The sequence below is a fragment of the Perissodus microlepis genome, chromosome 1, assembly GCF_051167445.1.
Source record: "Perissodus microlepis isolate ML-2025 ecotype Zambia chromosome 1, ASM5116744v1, whole genome shotgun sequence".
NCBI lineage: Eukaryota > Metazoa > Chordata > Actinopteri > Cichliformes > Cichlidae > Perissodus > Perissodus microlepis.
The window spans coordinates 2985729-3005991 of NC_140461.1; the positions used below are offsets into that span (position 1 = coordinate 2985729).

The 20263-nt window shown below is 42.6% G+C and overlaps 2 protein-coding genes and 1 pseudogene across 6 annotated transcripts in view; all 3 read left to right on the forward strand.

Moving 5' to 3' along the window:
- Positions 1-3791: 3791 nt before the first annotated feature.
- LOC146393127 (uncharacterized) lies at positions 3792-6227 on the forward strand (annotated as a pseudogene). The gene is made up of 2 exons (XR_014799943.1): positions 3792-3932; positions 5560-6227. The product of XR_014799943.1 is annotated as an uncharacterized LOC146393127 (transcript).
- On the forward strand, positions 6098-13187 carry LOC146393128 (protein NLRC3-like). Its single transcript, XM_084924979.1, has 5 exons — positions 6098-6121; positions 6166-7523; positions 8372-8545; positions 9036-9159; positions 12938-13187. The coding sequence occupies exons 1-4, from the start codon at positions 6098-6100 to the stop codon at positions 9118-9120; spliced, it is 1641 nt and encodes a 546-aa protein (XP_084781105.1). The 3' UTR covers positions 9121-9159; positions 12938-13187.
- A 1944-nt stretch (positions 13188-15131) lies between these two features.
- Positions 15132-20263, forward strand: part of fhod1 (formin homology 2 domain containing 1) — a 48645-nt gene continuing 43513 nt past the window's right edge. For all 4 annotated transcript variants that reach the window (XM_084926802.1, XM_084926810.1, XM_084926818.1 and 1 more), the window contains exon 1: positions 15132-15355. In XM_084926802.1, coding sequence (XP_084782928.1) covers positions 15185-15355 — 171 coding nt within the window. In that variant the 5' untranslated portion in view covers positions 15132-15184. The remainder of the gene's footprint in view (positions 15356-20263) is intronic.

Below are 20263 nucleotides of genomic sequence, written 5' to 3' on the forward strand. Positions count from 1 at the left end.
TGGCTCCTTTCGATGTGGAGGAGCAGCGGCTCTACTCTGAGCCCCTCCCGGATGGCTGAACTCCTCACCCTATTTCTAAGGGAGAGGCCAGCCACCCTTCGGAGGAAGCTCATTTCCTTGTATCCACAATCTTGTTCTTTCGGTCACTACCCACAGCTCGTGGCCATAGGTGAGGGTAGGGACGTAGATCGACCGGTAAATTGAGAGCTTTGCTTTTACACTCAGCTCTCTCTATGTAGCAAGCTGCATCCTGTCCCTGAGTGCACTCCACAGGCTCGGTTACCCAAAATCAATAATCAGTAACTGACTAATAAAAGACAAAAATTTCTCTCACATCTAAATGTTGCCTCCTAAAAAATGGAGCCAAATGTTGGATGTAGAAGGTGCAGTGAGCTGAGCAGCTCAGTTAGCTCTCCTCTGTCAGTGCACCACACTGGACAGAAACACACCTGAACACACCTGGCTGATTTTAGCACAGAAAACAAAGAGAATGGGAACCAGAACAGACAAACAAGCATATCCCAAAGAGACAGAGAAACCTGATCCTCTGGGAGTGCTGCATTACCAGTACACCGGTCTGCGGCTGAACTGGTGTATTCCCAGTGTGACTGTGTGTTGCAGTGTAGCTGGAAGGAGCTCAGAGAAATTCAGGAAGAAGCAGCCAATGAGAAACAGCTGTGCTGATGGAGTCAGAGCTAGTAACCAGCACCGCAGAGCCAAAACCACAACAGGCCATTTTGTCAGGGCCAGTTTGTCTTTTTTCGCCTCAGAGGTCAAAGGTTAGTTAAGTGAGAAAGAGAAGAGGAAACAGGGGAGGGTAAAAAGCACAACTATTTATAGACCAGCTTCTACATAATAACTCCTCGTCCTCATTACTTTCCTTCCATTTCTTATACGTCTTTCCCCTTTCTGATTATTTTCTTCCCTTACCTCCTCATACTCTTCACTGCATCCTTCATACCTCTTCATTCCTTCCTTACTCTGGTCTTTTGCTTCCCTTCCTACTTACAGTATTTCTCATTCTTATTTATTTCCTCATCTGTCCTCCTAACTAGTCACTCCATGATATGATCAAATGATGTTTTCACTGACTGGACAGATGCGACCAGAGGTTGTCTGGAAACAAGTTTTACTGGGGACAGCACGTTTTTCAGACCCAGGTGAGTGTCCCTTCATGGGTCACTGCTCAGTGTTGCTGTGACCGACTGACTGACAGTCGAGTTAAAATAACCAAAGTACTTGTACGTGTGTGTGTGTGTGTGTGTGTGTGTGTGTGTGTGTGTGTGTGTGTTTCAACCAGTTTCATCACTTTTCTTATGCAATCACGCTGCAAGCTGTCAACCACTGAAATGTGCAGAAACACTGCCACCTGCTGGAACAAACACAAACTCCACTTTTTCACATTTTTGTATTTATTTAGATTTTGCTGCTTTTGGAGCACTGAGACATGTTGTAGAAGGTATCAGAAAGCAGCATCCTCAGAATAATAAAAAATTAAAAAACAGAGAAACAAGATTAAACTTTGTCATTTGTAGTGATTCACACGTTCACCTATAAAGTGAAAGATCCCAAACTCAGCGTCATCCAGCTTAAACATATGGAACTGCACACTGTGGTGACCCTTTGTGAATAAGGAAGCCGTCAAAAGAAGCTTCACCCAGTTACACAAAAACAATACAGCATTTTTGAATTAAACACCAATAAAAGACATGCACAGTGCAATGGATTACAGTGATAATAAACAGGTTATAAATACATATACGCCTGTAATAAAGTTAGGGCTCAGACATAGACTGAAAAGTCAGAAGAATTCCAGAATGAATGGGACGAATCTGGATCAGCTGACTCTTCTCACTCACTGATTACATATTTTTTTAAATTAAGTGGCTCCTGAGGAGTGATCTTTAGATCAACACTCACTGGGCTGAGATCAGCCAGCCGTGGAAGGCCTAATCCATCGACAGATGTTCAACAGAAACAAAGAACAGCAAAGTGAGCACACAGCACAATCGCTAGTGTGAAATTAACACTGTGAGTGTTAAATTTAACACTAGAAAAGTGTCTATGTGTCCACTCTTTTGAGTGTTAAATTAACACTTTTCAAAGTGTTATATTTTTAACAATGAGCTAGTGTTATTTTAACACTGCACAGAGTTAAAGATTAACACTGAGTAACACTGACCAGTGTCAAAAATATTCTACACTGGTGTTAAGTGTTAAAATATTAACACCGAATAGTGTAGGTAGTACTTTACACTAGCCCTGGTGTTTAAAAATTCAACTCTGAATAGTGTTAATTTTCTAACACTAACACTAGTGTCGGTCAAATCATTAATACCACCAGATTACAATAAACTCCCATGACATAAGGAAATGAAGGTGTGGTCTAATTTAACACCCACAGTGTTAAAATGCAGTAACGACTAAAATCCACACTAACACTTTTCAGGAATCAACTCCCGATGTGTTATTTTAACTCGATTAAGTGTTGAACTAACTCGGAACTCTGTTGAATTCTACTAACACTGAGAAATCAACACTGTGCACAGATACTGTTCTCTGCGTAGTTTGCACTCGTTTGTGCTTCTTTCTGTTTGAAATTTATTTAATATAGTTTATATGCCAGTATCCAGTGTTTTTTATTTTTATTTTTAGCTTTGACATTCCACAGCAGCTTGTAACTGTTTTCAAAACAGAAAGGATGTAAAGGGGGAGGAGCCTACACCTGATGAGACCACCTGAGTCTTAGTCCAAGTGACAGGCCAAATGGCAGCACCTGGAATTGTAGGCGATGTTCAGATCCACAAAAGCTTTACTTTACTGTACTATTACAGCAAACAGCAGCTGCAGCATATTTCACTTCATAAATGAGTTTGTTGGACTGAGTTACAAACGTTTCTCCATTTCTTGGCTTCCTGTCACATCAGCAACAGCTCATCCTCATATTTCCACGTATTCTTCACATTCTGTTGGTCATTACTGCAAACCACAGCTAACCACCGTGACACTTTATATCCAGCATCAGCAGCTGTGGTTATGTGTGTAGAATCACGGAGGTCTGAGGTCTGTGTGTGATGCCAAGTATCATCCTTTCACGCTTATTTATTTAGATTCATTTTTGTAGTATTCAGTCGAATACAGGCGCTCATCTCTCTGTAAGAAGCTGATGTCACACATCTGTGACGTTGTCTCGGGGCGGGGTAATGTTAGGTTGAAAGTGAAGGGTTTATGAGCTCAGACTCTATTTTACAGTCTACACAACAGAAGGACAACGAGGTGAGTGTTATTGTGTATTTATTTATTTATGCCGTGTTAGAATGGAATAATAGAATAATCTGAGAAATAATAAAGTGACATGAAAGTCTCACAGGTCGCAGCAGCAAACTGAAACGTTTTATAAACGGCTTGCAGAGCTCCTCCCGTGGATGTAAACAGCAGAGGGATCGAGTAGCTTCATTTTTCTTGATAAAGATTATTAATTGTCTGAAGTAAACTTGTATCTGTTTTGTGGTTACCCTAAAAAGAACTGTTTACATTCCCTAAATAATAAATAGTTTCCTTATTTCCCTCTTTGATACTGCAGGGCCTTTACGAACAGCAGTGACGTCACCACCCACTAAACGGTCAGCTAAAAGAAAAAATTTGCAATTTCTCCAACGACAAATTAGGACACGTGACATATTAAATAAAACCAATGAAAGATTAATATGCACGACTTTTCTCGTGGTTTTCTGGTGTTTTTCATTTCTGTCTCTGTAAAATGAACCTTTGCTGGTTTTCCTCTCAGACTGACTGGAGATGAGTGATCTGGGGGAAGATGAGGCTCCACCAGAGTCTCCAGGAAAGCAGTACAAGTGTTTATCTATGAAGAGTAATAGGTCCAAAGGAGTGCCTTTAAACTTCAGTAATGAACCTCTATCATCAGACATAAAGTAAGTGACTGTCTCTCCTTTAAACCAACTTGTTCTGCATGTATCTATGAGGAAGATTGCCTGAGTGATATATTAGATCAGTGACACTTAAATAATCCTGAATTAAAACTGGGAGCATTTCACAGCGATGGTGGTCCTTATTGACACCAACATCTTATTAAGGCTACTTTTACAAGGTACATAAATGTGAGCCATCAGTGGCTCTTAAACAACACCATCCTTTGATGCATTTAACAGCCACCAGGTCACCAGCTGACGTCATTAGGTTGCATTTTAGCCGGATTAGAAATGAGAGCAGGAACTTGAAGATGTTTTCTCGTCCTCAACCGAAAAAGGGTGGAGTGCCCACTCCGGGTCAGAGATGAATTCCTGCCCCAAGTGGAGGAGTTTAAGTATCTCAGGGTCTTGTTCACGAGTGACGGGAGAAGGGAGCCGGAGATCAACAGATGGATTGGTGCTGCGGCTGCAGTGATGTGGATGCTGTACCGGTCCGTCGTGGTGAAGAGACAGCCAAGCGTAAAAACAAAGCTCTCAATTTACCGGTCAATCTATGTCCCTAACCGCACTTTTGGTCATGAGCTGTGGGTAGTGACCGAAAGAACGCGATTGAGGATACAAGCGGTGGAAATGGGCTTCCTCCGAAGGGTGGCTGGCCTCTCCCTTAGAGATAGGGTGAGGAGCTTAGCCATTCAGGAGGGGCTCAGAGTAGAGCCGCTGCTCCTCCACATCGAAAGGAGCCAGCTGAGGTGGTTCGGGCATCTGACAAGGATGCCTCCTGGGCGCCTCCTGGGTGAGGTGTTCCAGGCATGTCCCACAAGGAGGAGGCCCCGGGGCAGACCCAGGACACGCTGGAGAGGTTATATCTCTCGGCTGGCCTGGGAACGCCTTGGTGTTCCCCCGGATAAGCTAGAGGAGGAGGCTGGGGAGAGGGAGGTCTGGGCTTCTCTGCTTAGGCTGCTGCCCCCACAACCCGGCCCTGGATAAGCGGAAGAAGATGGATGGATGGATGGATGGATGGATGGATGGATGGAATCTATCTATGAAGCGCCTTGAGGCGACTTTTGTTGTGATTTGGCGCTATATAAATAAAATTGAATTGAATTGAATTGAATGGAAGATGTTTTCTTTCAAATCTAGCCTCTTACATACATTTTAGCATTAAAACTTTCAGAAAAAATGTGGGATGCAGCCACCTGATTTGCTCAGATTTCAGAGACATCTGAATGTTCAGCTTCTTTATAACATGTGTCTGTGTTTTATGATTGGATGAATCATTAATACAACACATGCTCCTGTGATGCTGAGATTGGGTTACAGACTGAATGAACACTTTTTAAAGCTTTTACTGTACAGCTCTGTTCAGAGTGAAGGAATCTATCTGCACATGAAATGTGCTCATTGAAAATTGTCCCCAGTGTCCAGTAACAGGAACACGTGCCAGGCACAGAGTAGAACCCAGGATACAGGATCCAGCCCTCTGTCTATAAGTTATTATTATTGTTATAATTTCATTTTATGTTTTTATTTAAAAAACAATATTTTCCCTGTAAGCCAGCGCTGGTATTAAACTTTTGTTTTTGACTATGTATTTTATCAGAAAATGGAATAATTTTTCGTTTGTGTCCAGAGCGAAGAAGACAAGCAATGTTCGAGGAGCAGCTGTCCTGCTGTGCTTTGTGTCAGGACGTCCTGAAGGATCCGGTCTTCACCAGCTGTGGACACTGGTTCTGCAAACAGTGTGTCTGTTCATACTGGGACCAGTGTGCTTCATCAGGAGACTTCTTCTGTCCCCAGTGTGGAAAAATCCCCACAACAGAAGCTAAACGGCAGACAGCCAGTGAACCCAAAGTGCAAAGTACGATTGAACATCTGTCTGCTGATAGACTCATTTCTGAAAACTCAACTTCTTGTGTTATTTAGGAGTTTTCTTTCTCTTTAGTCTCATTGATTTTTTTTGTCTTTCTGCCGATGTTGGTCTGCAGGAGGTTTTAGATGAACATAAGATCAGTCTGAGGAGGAGATGCGAACGTGTGACTGAAGGAAGTGATGAAACAGGAAGTAGAACCCTCCTCAGCAGGAGCTACACTGAGCTCTTCATCACAGAGGGACAGAGTGAAGAGGTTCAAACTCAACATGAAGTGAGGCAGCTGTAGACAGCTTCCAAGATGGAGGCTCTTGATGACACTCCAGTCAGGTGCCACGACATCTTTAAAGCCTTACCTGACCAACAGAGACCCATCAGAGTGGTTCTGACCAACCATTACAGAAGGTCACAGCAGAGAAGCTCGCTGTCTGTAAACTTTTGTTCATCTTTGACGGCCTGGATGAAAGCAGACTTTCATTGGATTTCACCAGGAAGCTCGTGTCTGATGTCACACAGAAGTCATCAGTCAGCGAGGTGCTGACAAACCTCATCGAGGGGAATCTGCTTCCCTCGGCTCTCGTCTGGATAACTTCCCGACCTGCAGCAGCCAATCAGATCCCTCCTAGACGTGTTGACAGGGTAACAGAAGTACGAGGCTTCACTGATGCCCAGAAGGAGGAGTACTTCAGGAGGAGATTCAGTGATGAAGAGCTGTCCAGAATCATCTCCCACATGAAGACATCCAGGAGCCTCCACATCATGTGTAGAATCCCAGTCTTCTGCTGGATCACTGCTACAGTTCTGGAGCACATGTTGACTACAGAGCAGAGAGGAGAGCTGTCCAAGACCCTGACTGACATGTACTCATACTTTCTGCTGGTTCAGACAAAAAGGAAGAAGAACAAGTACCACGAGGGACATAAGACGAGTCCACAGGAGCAGACAGAGGCTGACAAGGAAGTTCTCCTGAAGCTGGGAAAGCTGGCATTTCAACATCTGGAGAAAGGAAATATCCTGTTCTACCAAGAACACCTGGAGCACTGTGGGCTGGATGTCACAGAAGCCTCGGTGTACTCTGGAGTTTGTACAGAGATCTTCAAACGAGAGTGTGAGATCTTCAAGAAAGCAGCCTACTGCTTTGTTCATCTGAGCATTCAAGAGTTCCTGGCTGCAGTCTATCTGTTCTACTGTTTCACCCACAGAAAGACAGAAGTGCTCCAGGACTTCCTGAAGAGACATTGGGAATACAGAAACAGCTCCCCATCTATGGATGTCTTTCTACAGAGAGTCATGAAAAAATCCCTTCAAAGTAAAAATGGCCACCTGGACATGTTTGTTCGCTTCCTTCATGGCCTCTCTCTGGAGTCCAACCAGAGACTCTTAGGAGGTCTGCTGGGTCGGACGGAGAACAGTCTAAAAAATGTCCAAATAGTCATAAACAATCTGAATGAGATGAACAGTGATGAAATGTCTCCTGACAGAAGCATTAACATCTTTCACTGTTTGATGGAGATGAAAAATCTCTCTGTCCATCAGGAGATCCAAGAGTTCCTCAAGTCAAAGAACAGATCAGATAAGAAACTCTCTCACATCCACTGTTCAGCTTTGGCCTACATGCTGCAGATGTCAGAGGAGGTTCTGGATGAGTTGGATCTGAGGAAATACAATGCATCAGAGAAAGGAAAACGGAGACTGATCCCAGCTGTGAGGAACTGTAAAAGGGCTGGGTGAGTCCAAATGTGATTAACATTAACAATTCAGACAGTATAAATCAAAGTGGGTTCATTTTTTTTATATCGTCTTGATGATAAAGTAAGGTAAGGTAAGGGAATTCCATCTGGACGTAGTGTACTAAACAGTACATTTGCACAATGAGCAAAATAACACCACTGACTAACAATGAGGTCAGTTTCATGATCATTAATTGTCATGACCATTGATCAATGGCCTCCAGCGCCATTCACAGACAGATTAACATCTATCAGCTTAGTCTATTTCAGCATCCTACAAGCATATAAAAATCATCAGATTTTGATTATCTACAAAACATATGGTAACCCATTTCCCCTCTTTGAACGTAAGTATCTAATATTAACTATCAATTTCACATGCTTTGTTTACATCACCAGTCTCTAAATGACTTCTGTGGTTTAAAAAAAAAGAACCCATGTGTATGCTAAGCACAAGTCTGTCACAGAGAACACCATTAACCAAAGGTCTGAAAAACATTTAAATTCCATCCTAAATTCATACACGACTCTTGCAGCAAACAAAGATAATCGTTCACAACTGGAATTGTTTAATGAGTAACCCAATACAAAAATCACATTAACACAGTGGCCAGTAAAAATGTTATTTCGATCCAGATGATAACTTTTTGGAGCCAATTGCAGAATCAGGTCATGTAAACAAACTGTGCACAGCCTGAATGCAACTTAAGTCCCTTCTGCAGATTAAAGCTAAACAATTATTAAAATAATTAAAAGAAAGACGATAAGCTGACATGTTAGTAGGATATGTTCAACTGTCATCAAATGTGTAAAGTAGATCTAAAGGGTAATGTTTGTCCTTACAGACTTTGTGGCTGCAGACTCTCAGAGACTCACTGTGAAGTTGTGGCCTCAGCTCTGAAGTCCAGCCCATCCCATCTCACACAGCTGGACCTGAGTTACAATGAACTGCAAGTTTCCGGAGTGAAGCATCTGTCTGCTGCTTTGGAGAATCCAAACTGTAGACTGGAGCACCTGAGGTCAGGTCACAGACTTTAGTTTGATAAGATTTGGGCCAATGGCCAAGTTTTGTGTGTTATGGCAGTCTAATCTGGTCTTCCTGTTCTTAAATATAACCAGTGGTTTGCACCCTGTTGTAAATTTTATTTGTACATTGTACATAGAAGGCATCTCTTGAGTGTAGACTTTGACAGAGATACGCTTTCAGGATGTTCTTGACTTGGGTAAATGTTGTGAGTCATATCTTCTTCACCAGGGAAAGAATTCTATCAGTATCCACTCTTCTGTGGTTTTCCAGGAATTTTTGCTATTGCTGAGCTGAAAATTGCGTCATGTCATTTTTAATAATATATCAGATTGTTAATGTGGCCACACCTAAAGGTTCTACTATTTTTCTGATAGGTTTATTTGGATTTTTTAGCCTGACAAATGCCTACATATATCATATGTAATATATACAGCTTTTATGTGTGAGCTGATACTAATTCTGCTGTACTTCTCTGAGTTCAGCTCTGAAGTCCAACCCCTCCCATCTAAGAGAGCTGGACCTGAGAGGAAACAAGCTGCACAATTCAGGCGTGCAACAGCTGGTTGATCTTGTGAAGCATCCAGACTTTACACTGGAGACTCTGAGGTCAGTAAAGGGTTGGAGCCAGTTGCTTTGAACAGTATTGTACTAAATCCAGTGTTTCCTGTAAAAGTGTGTACAGGCTCTCACAACCTTTCCATGAAGGTCTGTGAGGAGAGTGAAGACAGGCTTCAGACAAAAAGACAACTCAATGAGCCAGTCAGACACTTTTTGTGATGTAGCACTGCCTACTTTTGTTGTGTTCATGCCTACGCCAACAAAAGCTCGGTTACAGCTGACAGCCCTACAAGATAGTCCTCATTCATCACGCTCTCAGATGTCTGTGAAGGTTCTCAGTCATCCAGGTCATCGTAGTCAAAGGAGCTTGCAAAGAAAAGCGTCTGGACTTCTTTAAGTTACTTGAAGACGTTTCACCTCTCATCCGAGAAGCTTCTTCAGTTCTAAGGTCAAATGGTGGAGAGTCCCAGATATAAACCTAGTGGGAGTATCCCCCCACAGAGGGACAAAAGGACCCCCTGATGATCCTCTAATCGCCTGAGCCAAGGTGTGAAAGCGGGTGTGGGTCCCAATCAGCCAGGGTTTCGGGTGTGTTCATTGTGAAACCTGGCCCCACCTTATCATGCGAATTCCTGAGGTCAGATGGCCCAGGATGTGAGTGGGCGTTAAGGCGTCACGCTCTCAGAGTATCGCATCTGATTTCACTCTGTTTAGTAGCCACAGACTAGACTAAATTCCCCGCTGACGTCCTGTCATTATATTTGCATATATCTATCCACACTATCAATCAATCAATCTTTATTTATAAAGCACTTTTCATACAGAAATGTAGCACAAAGTGCTTTACATGGTTAAAAGCAGCCCACCCCGCCCTCCAACTCACTCCCCACACTCTCATTAACATAAACAATCATGGTGGGTCTCACTGTGGAGAAAACTTTCTTAAGATTCTCAGCATTAACCAGGACAAAGCTGTCCAGTGTCTCCTCAGGTACAATTGAGCCCTCAGATGTGTTTAAAATCATATCGCGAGAAGATAAAATATCACATCTGATGGCGCTGATTTTTCCCCTGAAGTGGTCTGCAAACTGCTCACAGAGTGAGCCTGTGGGGGTTCTTTGGGAGCTGTTAAAATCAGGGTTAAATAAATAATCTATGGTAGAAAAGAGGACCTTGGGATTATTTTTGTTATTACTGATTATTTTGGCGAAGTATGAATTTCTTGAATTCCTTAATGTATTATTGTACATTTTAAGTTGCTCGCAAAGTATTTGATGGTTGATTGCATTTTTATTTTTCCTCCATCTCCTTTCTGCTGCCCTGCAATTTCTTTTGAGTTTTTTGACTTCTTCATTTCTCCAGGGTGATACATGTTTTACATTAATCTTTTTGGTGGTGAGTGGAGCAACGGAGTCAAGGCTTTTCTTCAGTTTGCTGTTAAAATAATTAAAAATAAAATCGCAGGTGCAGGTAAAATCACAGGGGGACATTCGTCTAAAAGCCTGGTATAATTTGCAGCCACTTCAGAGGTTAGATAGCGCCTCCTCACAGTTCGCACCGAAGTCTCCCGCTGAATAAAACCGGTGATGTTAAAAAACACACAGTAGTGGTCAGAGACAGCCAGGTCAACAGCAGAGGACACACTGGTGGACAGCCCATGGGTGATGACCAGGTCCAGAGTGTGTCCTCTGTTGTGAAGAATGTTTAAAAATTCTTTTGATGTAGAGTCAGAAGGATTATCTATGTGCAGGTTAAAATCACCGGTTAAAATTATCATGTTATATTTTGAGTGTATGTTTGTTAAACATTCTGAAAATTCCTTAATAAAAGCAGCACTGTCTTTAGGTGGTCTATAAATTGTGACAGATAAAACTGGAGGGCTGCTAAAAACAATAGCATGGAATTCAAAAGTGGTAAAATGATCAAATAAAATGTGTTTGGTGGTGAGTGTGTTGTTGGTTAAAGATGCAGGCCCACCACCTCTCTTACCACTTCTAATAGAAAAAGAGAAATTAAAATTTGGTGGGGAGGCCTCAGTGAGAACAAGTGGTGCATCCAAACCCAGCCATGTTTCAGTTAAAAATAAACAGTCAAGTTTATTATCTAAAATTAAATCATTAATAATAAAAGACTTGTTCAACAGAGAGCGGACATTTAAAAGTGCCATACTGATCGAGACTGGTGGATTTTTGACAGTAGAGTTCAATGGATGTTGACATTTTTGAAAGGGCCGGAGGTTATTAATGTTTTTGGAGTTACTGGATTTATGATAATTCTGTTGCTCTCTGTTTGTGAATATGACGGGTATTGTGTTGACTGTGGGAGAGAGAGGTCTGTTACGTGCCTGTGTTGGTGGGTTATCTGTTTCTTAATGTGTGTATGCAAATTCACCTGTGCAGGGGCTCGGCTGTGATTGGTGGACCTAAGGAACGGCCTGATGTAACTGGTTCCTGCTGTGGACATGAACTATAAAAGGGCGACCGAAGAGCTGCGGTGCAGGGGTTGTGGCAGACTTCCCGTGCACTTGCCTCAGGTCCAGACGGAGCAGCCGTAGCAATAGCTATTTGGTTAAAAGGTCGGGCGTGTGTGAAGTGCGGAGCAAGTAGGGGTGAGCTGCCGATTATTTTGGGAAACCTTCTTTTCTCCTGTGTTTTTAGACCAGGGAGGTCAGACTGTGTTATTTCTTTCTTTTCTTTTCCTTAAACAGGTCAGAGGGGAACCGAAGCCTAGGTTGAGTTTTGTTTGTTGTGTTGGCCTTAGCTCACCCCGAAATTATACACTCCCACTACCGTGAGTGCCATTGTTGTCAATAAACTATTGTTAAAAGTCCGATGCTGTGGCTGTGTCTGTTTGGGCGTGGGAAGTCACGGGACACCCCGCTCTTGTTACGGTCATTTCGAGCCGGGTCGTAACAGGTCCAAGTCCAGAGTTTTGTGTATTACTGTTAAAAGTGGAACAAATATAGGAGCTGGGACCAGGGGGACATCAGTCAGTGGCGGACAGATCAGCAGGTAATGTCGGTTTGGGGTAATGACAGGGCCGTGTGCGGGAGTGCTGTACGCCAAATGCCAAATTGGCGGGCAGCAAACGGCGTCCCCAGGCGTTGAGGTGGAGCCCGTCTGCCCCAAAAAGATGCCTCCTCTCCCAGAAGCCATCAAAATTGTTAGTAAAACCCACACTGTGGGAGACACAGGCGGAGGAAAGCCAGGTGTTAAGGCTGAGCAGCCGGCTGAAACGGCCTATCCCTCTACCGCAGGTGGGGGTGGGCCCGGAGATAAAAGCACTCACTTGCAACTGACCAAGGAGGCTGAAGAGTTGGAGGAAGTCCAGCTTCAGCAGCTCAGATTGCTGTTTGGGGATGTCATTGGTGCCGATGTGAATGATGAGCCGGTTGGTCTGTGGGTGGGACGCCAGGATGTTGGGAATTCTGTCCACTATGTCAACAACGGTGGCTCCCGGGAACGACAGCGTGAGCGCCCCCCTCATCCGCACGTTCCTGATGATGGAATCCCCGAGGACCAGCGTGTAGAGAGGAGGTGCCACCGGGGGCTGCTGGCCCTAACAAATTTCTGCAGTAATGAGGCCTGTGGGGCGCTCAGTTTACTTCATGAAATTGATTAGACTTGATGCTAAAAGCATCTGCAGGTCTGTCAGCTTCAAGCTCAGCATGTTCACACCAATATGTTAACATGGAGAACTAAGAGAGCGCTAGCTACACTGCACAGTCTCCCCACTGCTGCTCTGAAGAGATCTGAACCTCTGCTGTATTTTATACTGGATGTGCTGCACATAAACACTTATTCAGTGTTTCTTTTTCTCTCCACAGATGGCTGCCATTTTGGTAAATGGGGTAATGCATGTGCTGAGAGAAGATGAACTGAGTCCACAGATCCACAGAGGTCGAAGCAGCAGCAGTTTGTGCATAGAGTCTCTCACTGTTCCATGTTACTGGGATGTGGTGTGTCAAGTAGAGCTCCACCCATCAGTCACTGATATAAGAATCGGAAGAAGCGCATAAAACTATGAGTGCTGCAGTGCAAAATGCCCAGAGAACATTTCACCTGTCAGACAATGTAGAGCCATCATTATAATACTGTATATGATCAGGTGATGAAAATTTCTGTTCATAAACAGCAAATAAATGAATAATAAACATGTATTTATTGTTCTTCTTCTCTTCAACTACATACTCATTGTATAAGACAAAGTGATGGGTTACAGGCACTGTTAGCATCACTGTCTGACATTTAGTTACAATTGTCTCAAAGTCCCACTGCGCTAAAAACTGCTTAACATAGATGTAATGTTGCCATTTGTTTTAAGATCAGCTACTGCACATAATTTATATAACTTGTAAGTATGTGAGTGACATAAAAATAATTCCTAAAAGCTTCATAGATGTTGATAAAGTTTAATCCAGATTGATTGATGCCTCTAGCAGGAGTTAGGGAACAGACATACATACTTATGCTACAATGATTATGGTAAGATTATACCTGGGATGTCAGATTGACTATGACAGTGTGCATATGTAGGTTGTGTGTAGCTTTACATCATTTCCTTAGGGATTAATAAAGTATTCTGATTTTTTTGCATTAACTTCAGCAACATGAAATGTAACAATAAATATTCTGAAAGGATATTTCTTTTATTTTTATTTTTCTGTCATTTTTTTTTTTTTGCTGAAGTATTTGATATACATTTGAACATTTATACATCTGTATCCCTAGGGGTTAAGAAAGTGAGTCCAAGTTATTTGTGGGGATTTAAGCAGTTTTTATGACAGAGAAAAAGCGCAGGTGTTTGCAGGTGTATATTTTTTTAATTTCCTAATGACAGTTTTCGGCATCACTCTTTAAGCTGGCTAGAAAAACAAGCATTAATGTGTCATTGAAAATCTTTGTACTACAGTCAGTCATCCACCAGAGGAAGCTGCTGATCAACAAACGGCTCTGCTGACGGGCCTCGTGAGGATGGAGTGGTTAGTAAATAAAAGTTCCCCGCAAAATCTGGATTAGCAGCCTAACACACTGCACCCCGAGGCTCCAGGAGCTGCATGCTCATCCTTCAGCTCTGCCCGTGACAGTTTGATTGGTTACATATGTTTTCTTATATGTAACCAACATAAACTACAATACCACATGTGCTTCTGTCACATAACCTGCCTTCACAAAGAATCAATAAACATTTTTTTAATGTGCAGATAACTTTTAAAAACTTGCTGAAAAGCTTGACTAACATGAATGAAGTTTAAAAGCAGTTCACCGTATGTTCTGCGACATACAGAAGCCAATACTCGGCTCATACTCAGCATAGAGGACATGCGATCAATCTGACAGAACCTCTGTGCTTGTCTAAATACCGACCGATCATAAAGACGTTCAGTCCTCGCCATCACGTTCATGACAGACTCAGCCAATCGCACAGAGAGCGTGCCACCCCGCAGTGACATCCTAAACCTTATGATGGTCTCTGGCACAGCCTGGTGGACTATTTTCTGGTTGACACCAAAAACCACCAGTCTGCATAAAAAAATGCAGCATTTGCTGCAAACAAGAACACGAGTTATCAGTGACTAGTCCAACTAACGGTCAGTGAATACTGAGATTAGGATTTTCCTGAAGCGGGTCTTGTATTGCTATCTGATTATCTTGAAGTATACTTTGTCCGACCTTTGTGTATAATTTTAATTAGAATAAAAGTACCATTCAAATGCCTCAATCTAAGTTAAAAAAAACTTGGTCTTTTAGTGTGATCTCATACGGGTAACTTTGGGTGGTCTGAGCAGATTGGAGGGTGAGTTCACTGATATGCACTAAGAAATATTATCTATAACCTAATCCAGATCTGATGAAAATAAGAAATAAATAAGAAATAATCTCATCATCAATAAAGTGTTCTTTTGAATGTTTTTCTTTTACAGTTTAGTTTTACTTTGAAGGCGCCGGAAGTGAGTGTGGCGGCTTTATATCTGGAGCTGAAACTTTCTCCTCTCATTTAAAGTTTCTTCCAGCGGAGGACGGACCTTCGCCGACAGCTCGCACTTTTACAGCCGCAGTCGGGTCACGGGCGCATGGCCATGGCCTCCATCGTCTGCCGGGTCCAGTACTTGGAGGACTCGGATCCGTTTATCTGCACAAACTTCCCCGAACCTCGGAGACCTCCGACGGTGAACCTGGAAGAGAACCTGCCGCTCAGCGAGCAGATCGCCGGGATCCACAAGCTGCTGGAGCCGCCGCTGAAGGTGGGTCACTGACGGGACTACCTGGTTAACGCCAGTCCTGCCGGGGAGCTTAAACCTTTAAGGGGGAACCTGCGAAACCGGACCGGACAGAGAGGCTGGGGTGGGAATAAGTTTTAAATGCCTCGAATTATCCGAGTCAGGCGAAAGTTTTCAGGTGTCAAAGAGGCGTTTATGATGTTTGCTGCAGTCCAAAAACACACACCGGACTTTAAATTCATACAGCCTGGTGTGTCCGAGTTGGAGCCGAAACACGAGTCATTCAACAGGATAGCAGCTGTTATTCCTTTTACACATTTAATACTGAAATCAATACAAGTGTAAGAGAAACAGGACTTTATTGACCTGCTCCTCATTAAAGTAGAAAACGTTTTAATTAGACTTGTATCCGTTTCTCTTTTTTCAGTCTGATTTTCCACGTGAGAGCTTTTTCCTTCTCTTAGTCCCAAGCCCCCTTTCTCTGTCAGGGATTCAGAATCGATCAGAACATAATCAATAAGGCTTAACATCACTGCAGGGTTATTTTCACAGCAGAGGCATTCAGCAGCACCCTGAGACAAAATAAAGCCGTCTGTTTAATCGAGATGGAAAAGGTTAAATTAACAAACTGTAAGTCCAGGTTTATTTCGGGGACAGAAGGTAGACCTGAATGACCCCACCGGGAAGTCTCAAAGGAAAAAAACCAAAACACTCAGCACCCTGTGCGTTCAGACTGAAATGTCAACAACATTTTGTACACTTGGTTATCTTCCCTAAAGGGTGAACCCTGCTGACTCTGTGTTCATCACGGGTTTAAGACCAAATCGTGTGTCTTTCATCAAAAAGACCATTTTATGTCATCTTCATTTAATGCCTGAAAGCTGTGGGGGGAAAACCTTGGACACTTTTTTTACAGTGTCCTATTATTTCCCTCTCAAACTGAATGATCAGGCCGTGTCACATTGTAAAGACCTCATAGAATAATATTATTCAACCTGCAGGCTTACTTGTGGTTCCTGCTTTTCTAAAAGTAGAATGGGAGGCAGACCTTAAGGGTCTCTTCCTGTTTAAAGGAAGTTCTTCCTCCCCACTGTCACAAAGTGCTGCTCATACTGGATCTTCTGAACATTTGTATCACTGGGAAGTGTCTGCAGGTGATTGTTGTGAACAGGGACTGTATAAATAAAACTGGATTGATTCAAAATGAAGAAGTAGTCTTCCTGCCCTTTGAAGCTATCATATGTGCAGTTTTGCCTCATGAAATTATTGTGAGAAGTCGTGTTGCTTCGCTTCACAATGGTCCATTCTGTCAGGGAGCTGAAAATGTGGCTGAAAATGGTGAATTTAATGCGTCGTTGTTTGGAAAAGCGGAATAAGCTCCGTGGTCCTGTTTCCTGTTGCTTGGGTGACTAATGATGCTGCTTTGTGCTAAGGAGTCTGTTTTTCCAAGCAGGAAGTGACGGCAGCGTCATGTCACTCAGGCTCACTCAGCATTATGTCAGCATGCTGTTACACTGCAGTTAGTCATTTTACATGTAAGCACACATTCCATAGTTCTGATGGTCTGAAGTACACTGCACAATAAAGTGATTGCGTAACATTGCTGACAAAAGCGGCGTCTGGTTTAAGAGTCAAAGTGAAATGATATTCATTTTAATGGACGACTGTCAGAAACATCTAAATGACTTTTGGCTACAGAGTTTATGATGGGCTGTAATACAAGAAGCTTCTAATTGCAGCCTGTTAAATGAAGATTAGCAGCAGTGTTATAATTCAGTGAGCCCTGATGGTGCCAGTGTTGTGGGACTGTCTGACATTATGAAGCTGTGGAAACTTACAGGCTAACTTCAGAGCAGCGATTTCTGAGGCTGGATGGTTTTCGTGTCAACCGCTGTACACGAACCTAATTTCCACAAAATTTCCAAGAAGCTAAAGTCGCCATCTTTGATTTCACTCGTACTAAAGCTCCTTGAGAACGTCATTATTTACCTGACTTATCAAGAAAAGCAAGGGCTGTTTTTAAAGCTGCCTTTTGTAATGACACTCTGCACGTTTTAATTAGTCCACTGTCAGGAGGGGTTTATTACAAGTCAAATATTTATTTATTTATTTTAGCTCAGCCTTTTTTTCCAGACCCTTATGTCTTCTTAGTTACGTGTTTGATTAAAAGAGATACACTCGTTTTACGACCTTGTGGTGAAAAGTGCTATTACACTAAAGTGCAGCCTTGTACATAAAGAAGCATATTTTTTCTTCACATTCTGTCTTTATTTAATTTTTAAAGGTTTTTATCACAGGTATTTATAATAAGTATTTTATTCGCAGCAGAACCCAGAGCCTGGTTCTGCTGATGGTTTCTTCCTGTTAAAAGGGAGTTTTTCCTTCCCACAGTCGCCAAATGCGTGCTCATAATGGGTCGCCTGGTTGTTACGGTTTTCTCTCTATTGTTTTAGGGTCTTTACCTTTAAAAATAAAGCACCTTGAGGTGTTGTTTGATGCTATATAATTTTCCACTGCATTTAATTGGAATTGAATTAAAGTTGCATTATTTTCACACACCAAGAAAGAGCTGCTCACAACTGTCTGTACCCGTGGATTTCTTCTTCACTGTTACAGCCTAAGCTTGGACTTTGTGGTCATTTCCATCTGTCTTTTGTAACTCCATGTTGTAGTTTTAGTATTTATTTATTTATTTATTTATTTATTTTTTAATGGTCTTTGAAAAAATAGTTGAAAAAACTCCAAATAACTGAACCAGTCAGAAATGTTCAGAGCTGGACGCCCTGGCAGGAAACTGCACGTACTTATGAAAGAAAGTTGGATCAGAAATTATTTGGAGGTAAAACTTGGAGCTTAATTTAGACCTTGTTTCATCTGGTGTTAACACAAAAGAATGGAAGTTGCCATAAAACCCAGTGTACTCACAACCTTTAGTCCCAGGAGCCTTGTTCACCTTCGGCCTTTAGTTCTCTGCATTTCCACTCCAGATGAGTCACACATGTCATTTTTGTGCACGACTCTACTACACCTTATTTTCAGTCCATGTTTGGCATGCTGCTGTAAGGCCACAGCATAGTAAACAAACGCATTAGCTACAACTACATATTTTTTTATTTTTAATAATAGTGGTGAGCACCAATCAGGAGCGTTTCGAGCTGCAAGCCTGACCCAAAAAGTTCCAGAACCTTAAGATAATAATTCCCTCAGACATTTATTTTGTAAAGCGGTTTCTCTGCCAGTGAAGAACAGAGTCCCAGGAGTGGAAACACACTGAGCTCTTCCAAAGCCTCCTAGTCCCTGCAGTGCAAACACAGCTTTAACAGTGAAACCGAAGCATGACGATGACATATCTGAAGATGTGTTTTAATGGTTAGTCCATCCAGTCAGCGTCACAAGAGCAATTTACTTATGATGAATCTCATGGTTCCCTCATCTGTCTTAACCCGACTGCCATAAATGCACAAGTAGTTTTCCAGGACAAATTTCCAGCTTTCAAGCGATCAAAAGCTCTCACAAGCTTCAGCCTCGAGCTACCGTGGTCATAGCTGCAGACAAGGAAACGGGACCCGTAGCTTCTAGGAGCTGATGGAGGCTTTAGAGCCACACTTGTTCAAACTGAGAAACTCCTCATGTTTCCGTTAATGCTCGAAAGAATGTAGAAGAAATGTAACTGTGCCGCTTTAGACAGTAATCAGACTACAGTAACTACGAGCATTCAATAGTGATTTGGGTTTGGAAGGTGAGAAGTTACAGCGCTGCGCACAAAAACAATAGAAATATATCCGTGTGAGCTGCCAGGTACAGACATCAGATATTTATTATTGCTAATAGTTGAACAGTTACAGCGGTATGATTTAAAGCTTTGCCTTCATCCATCTTATTGACGTCACATTTTGCTCTTTGTCCCTCTGCAGTTATTAAAAGAAGGATGAAGCAATCATTGCTCAGCAGTCTTTGTTTGAACATGTTCTGCACTGTTTCTGTGAAACACTAGTGTGTTTCCACACTAGTGCTGATTTCTCACTTTTTAAAAAATGAAGTTCTGTTTCAAAGATTCATAGCCATCATGTGAGCCCGACACCAGCCTGCCGCGAGGCGGCCGGAGCCCGGCTGGAATTTCGAGCATCAGATAAGCACCAGAGAACGCTGGTCCCTATAGATTACATTCCTCCACTGACCCCCTAATTGTTCCCATCTTGCCCCAGGGCTCGACCTGAGGCAGCTCCCTGCCTCCTTGATAGATTCAGTGAGATAATGAGAATGGTACACAGCCATTACATCTGCTGTGCTGCACGAAGCTGGTTTTATTTCATCGCCATCCTCCTGCTTCACTGCCTGGTTTTTGGAGGAAAAGGGTGGGACCTGTAAACAGCAGATAAGCTCGGATGGATGCATGGACGGATGTAATACTAAGAGCAATGTGTTGATAAGAGTTGAACAGGCTTTTCCTTCCTAAAATTTGTAGGCAGCAGTTGCACAAACAGTCTGTTGATGAGTTTTGTTTCATACGCTCAGTGTCGGCTTTAAAGAGGATCAAAGTAAATTAGCAGCAGTGTTTATTTAAATCGAGTGTAAAGCTGTTTGCGCATGATCTCCGGACAGTGTCGCGGGAAACAGTCTGAGTTTGTCCCGTCTTGCATTCGGCACACACGGCACAAGATTCTCCACATATGTTTTGTCATTACTGGAAATACTTCATTTAGTTTAGGCAGTGCGTGACGTCTCGCCTTCTCCTCTTTCTCAACCAAACCAGTTCAGACAGACGACTGCTCTAATAAAATTCATAAATTAAATAAAACACAAAGTCATCCGGGAACCACTTTCACTTTTCTGTCATGGTACGTTCCTGTCAATTAGAACTTCTTTGCAGACAGACGAGGTGTTTATTGACCTGCCGATGCGCTGTACAGACTCGTCCGAGCTGATGTTGGA

What these genes read in the sequence shown, in the direction of transcription:
- LOC146393128 (XM_084924979.1), top strand. Translation starts at nt 6,098, where the DNA reads ATGGAGGCTCTTGATGACACTCCA. An exon ending in AGGCTCTTGATGACACTCCA is followed by an intron (nt 6,122 to 6,165) that starts GTCAGGTGCCAC and finishes TGACCAACAGAG; the next exon opens with ACCCATCAGAGTGGTTCTGA. An exon ending in TGTAGACTGGAGCACCTGAG is followed by an intron (nt 8,546 to 9,035) that starts GTCAGGTCACAG and finishes CTCTGAGTTCAG; the next exon opens with CTCTGAAGTCCAACCCCTCC.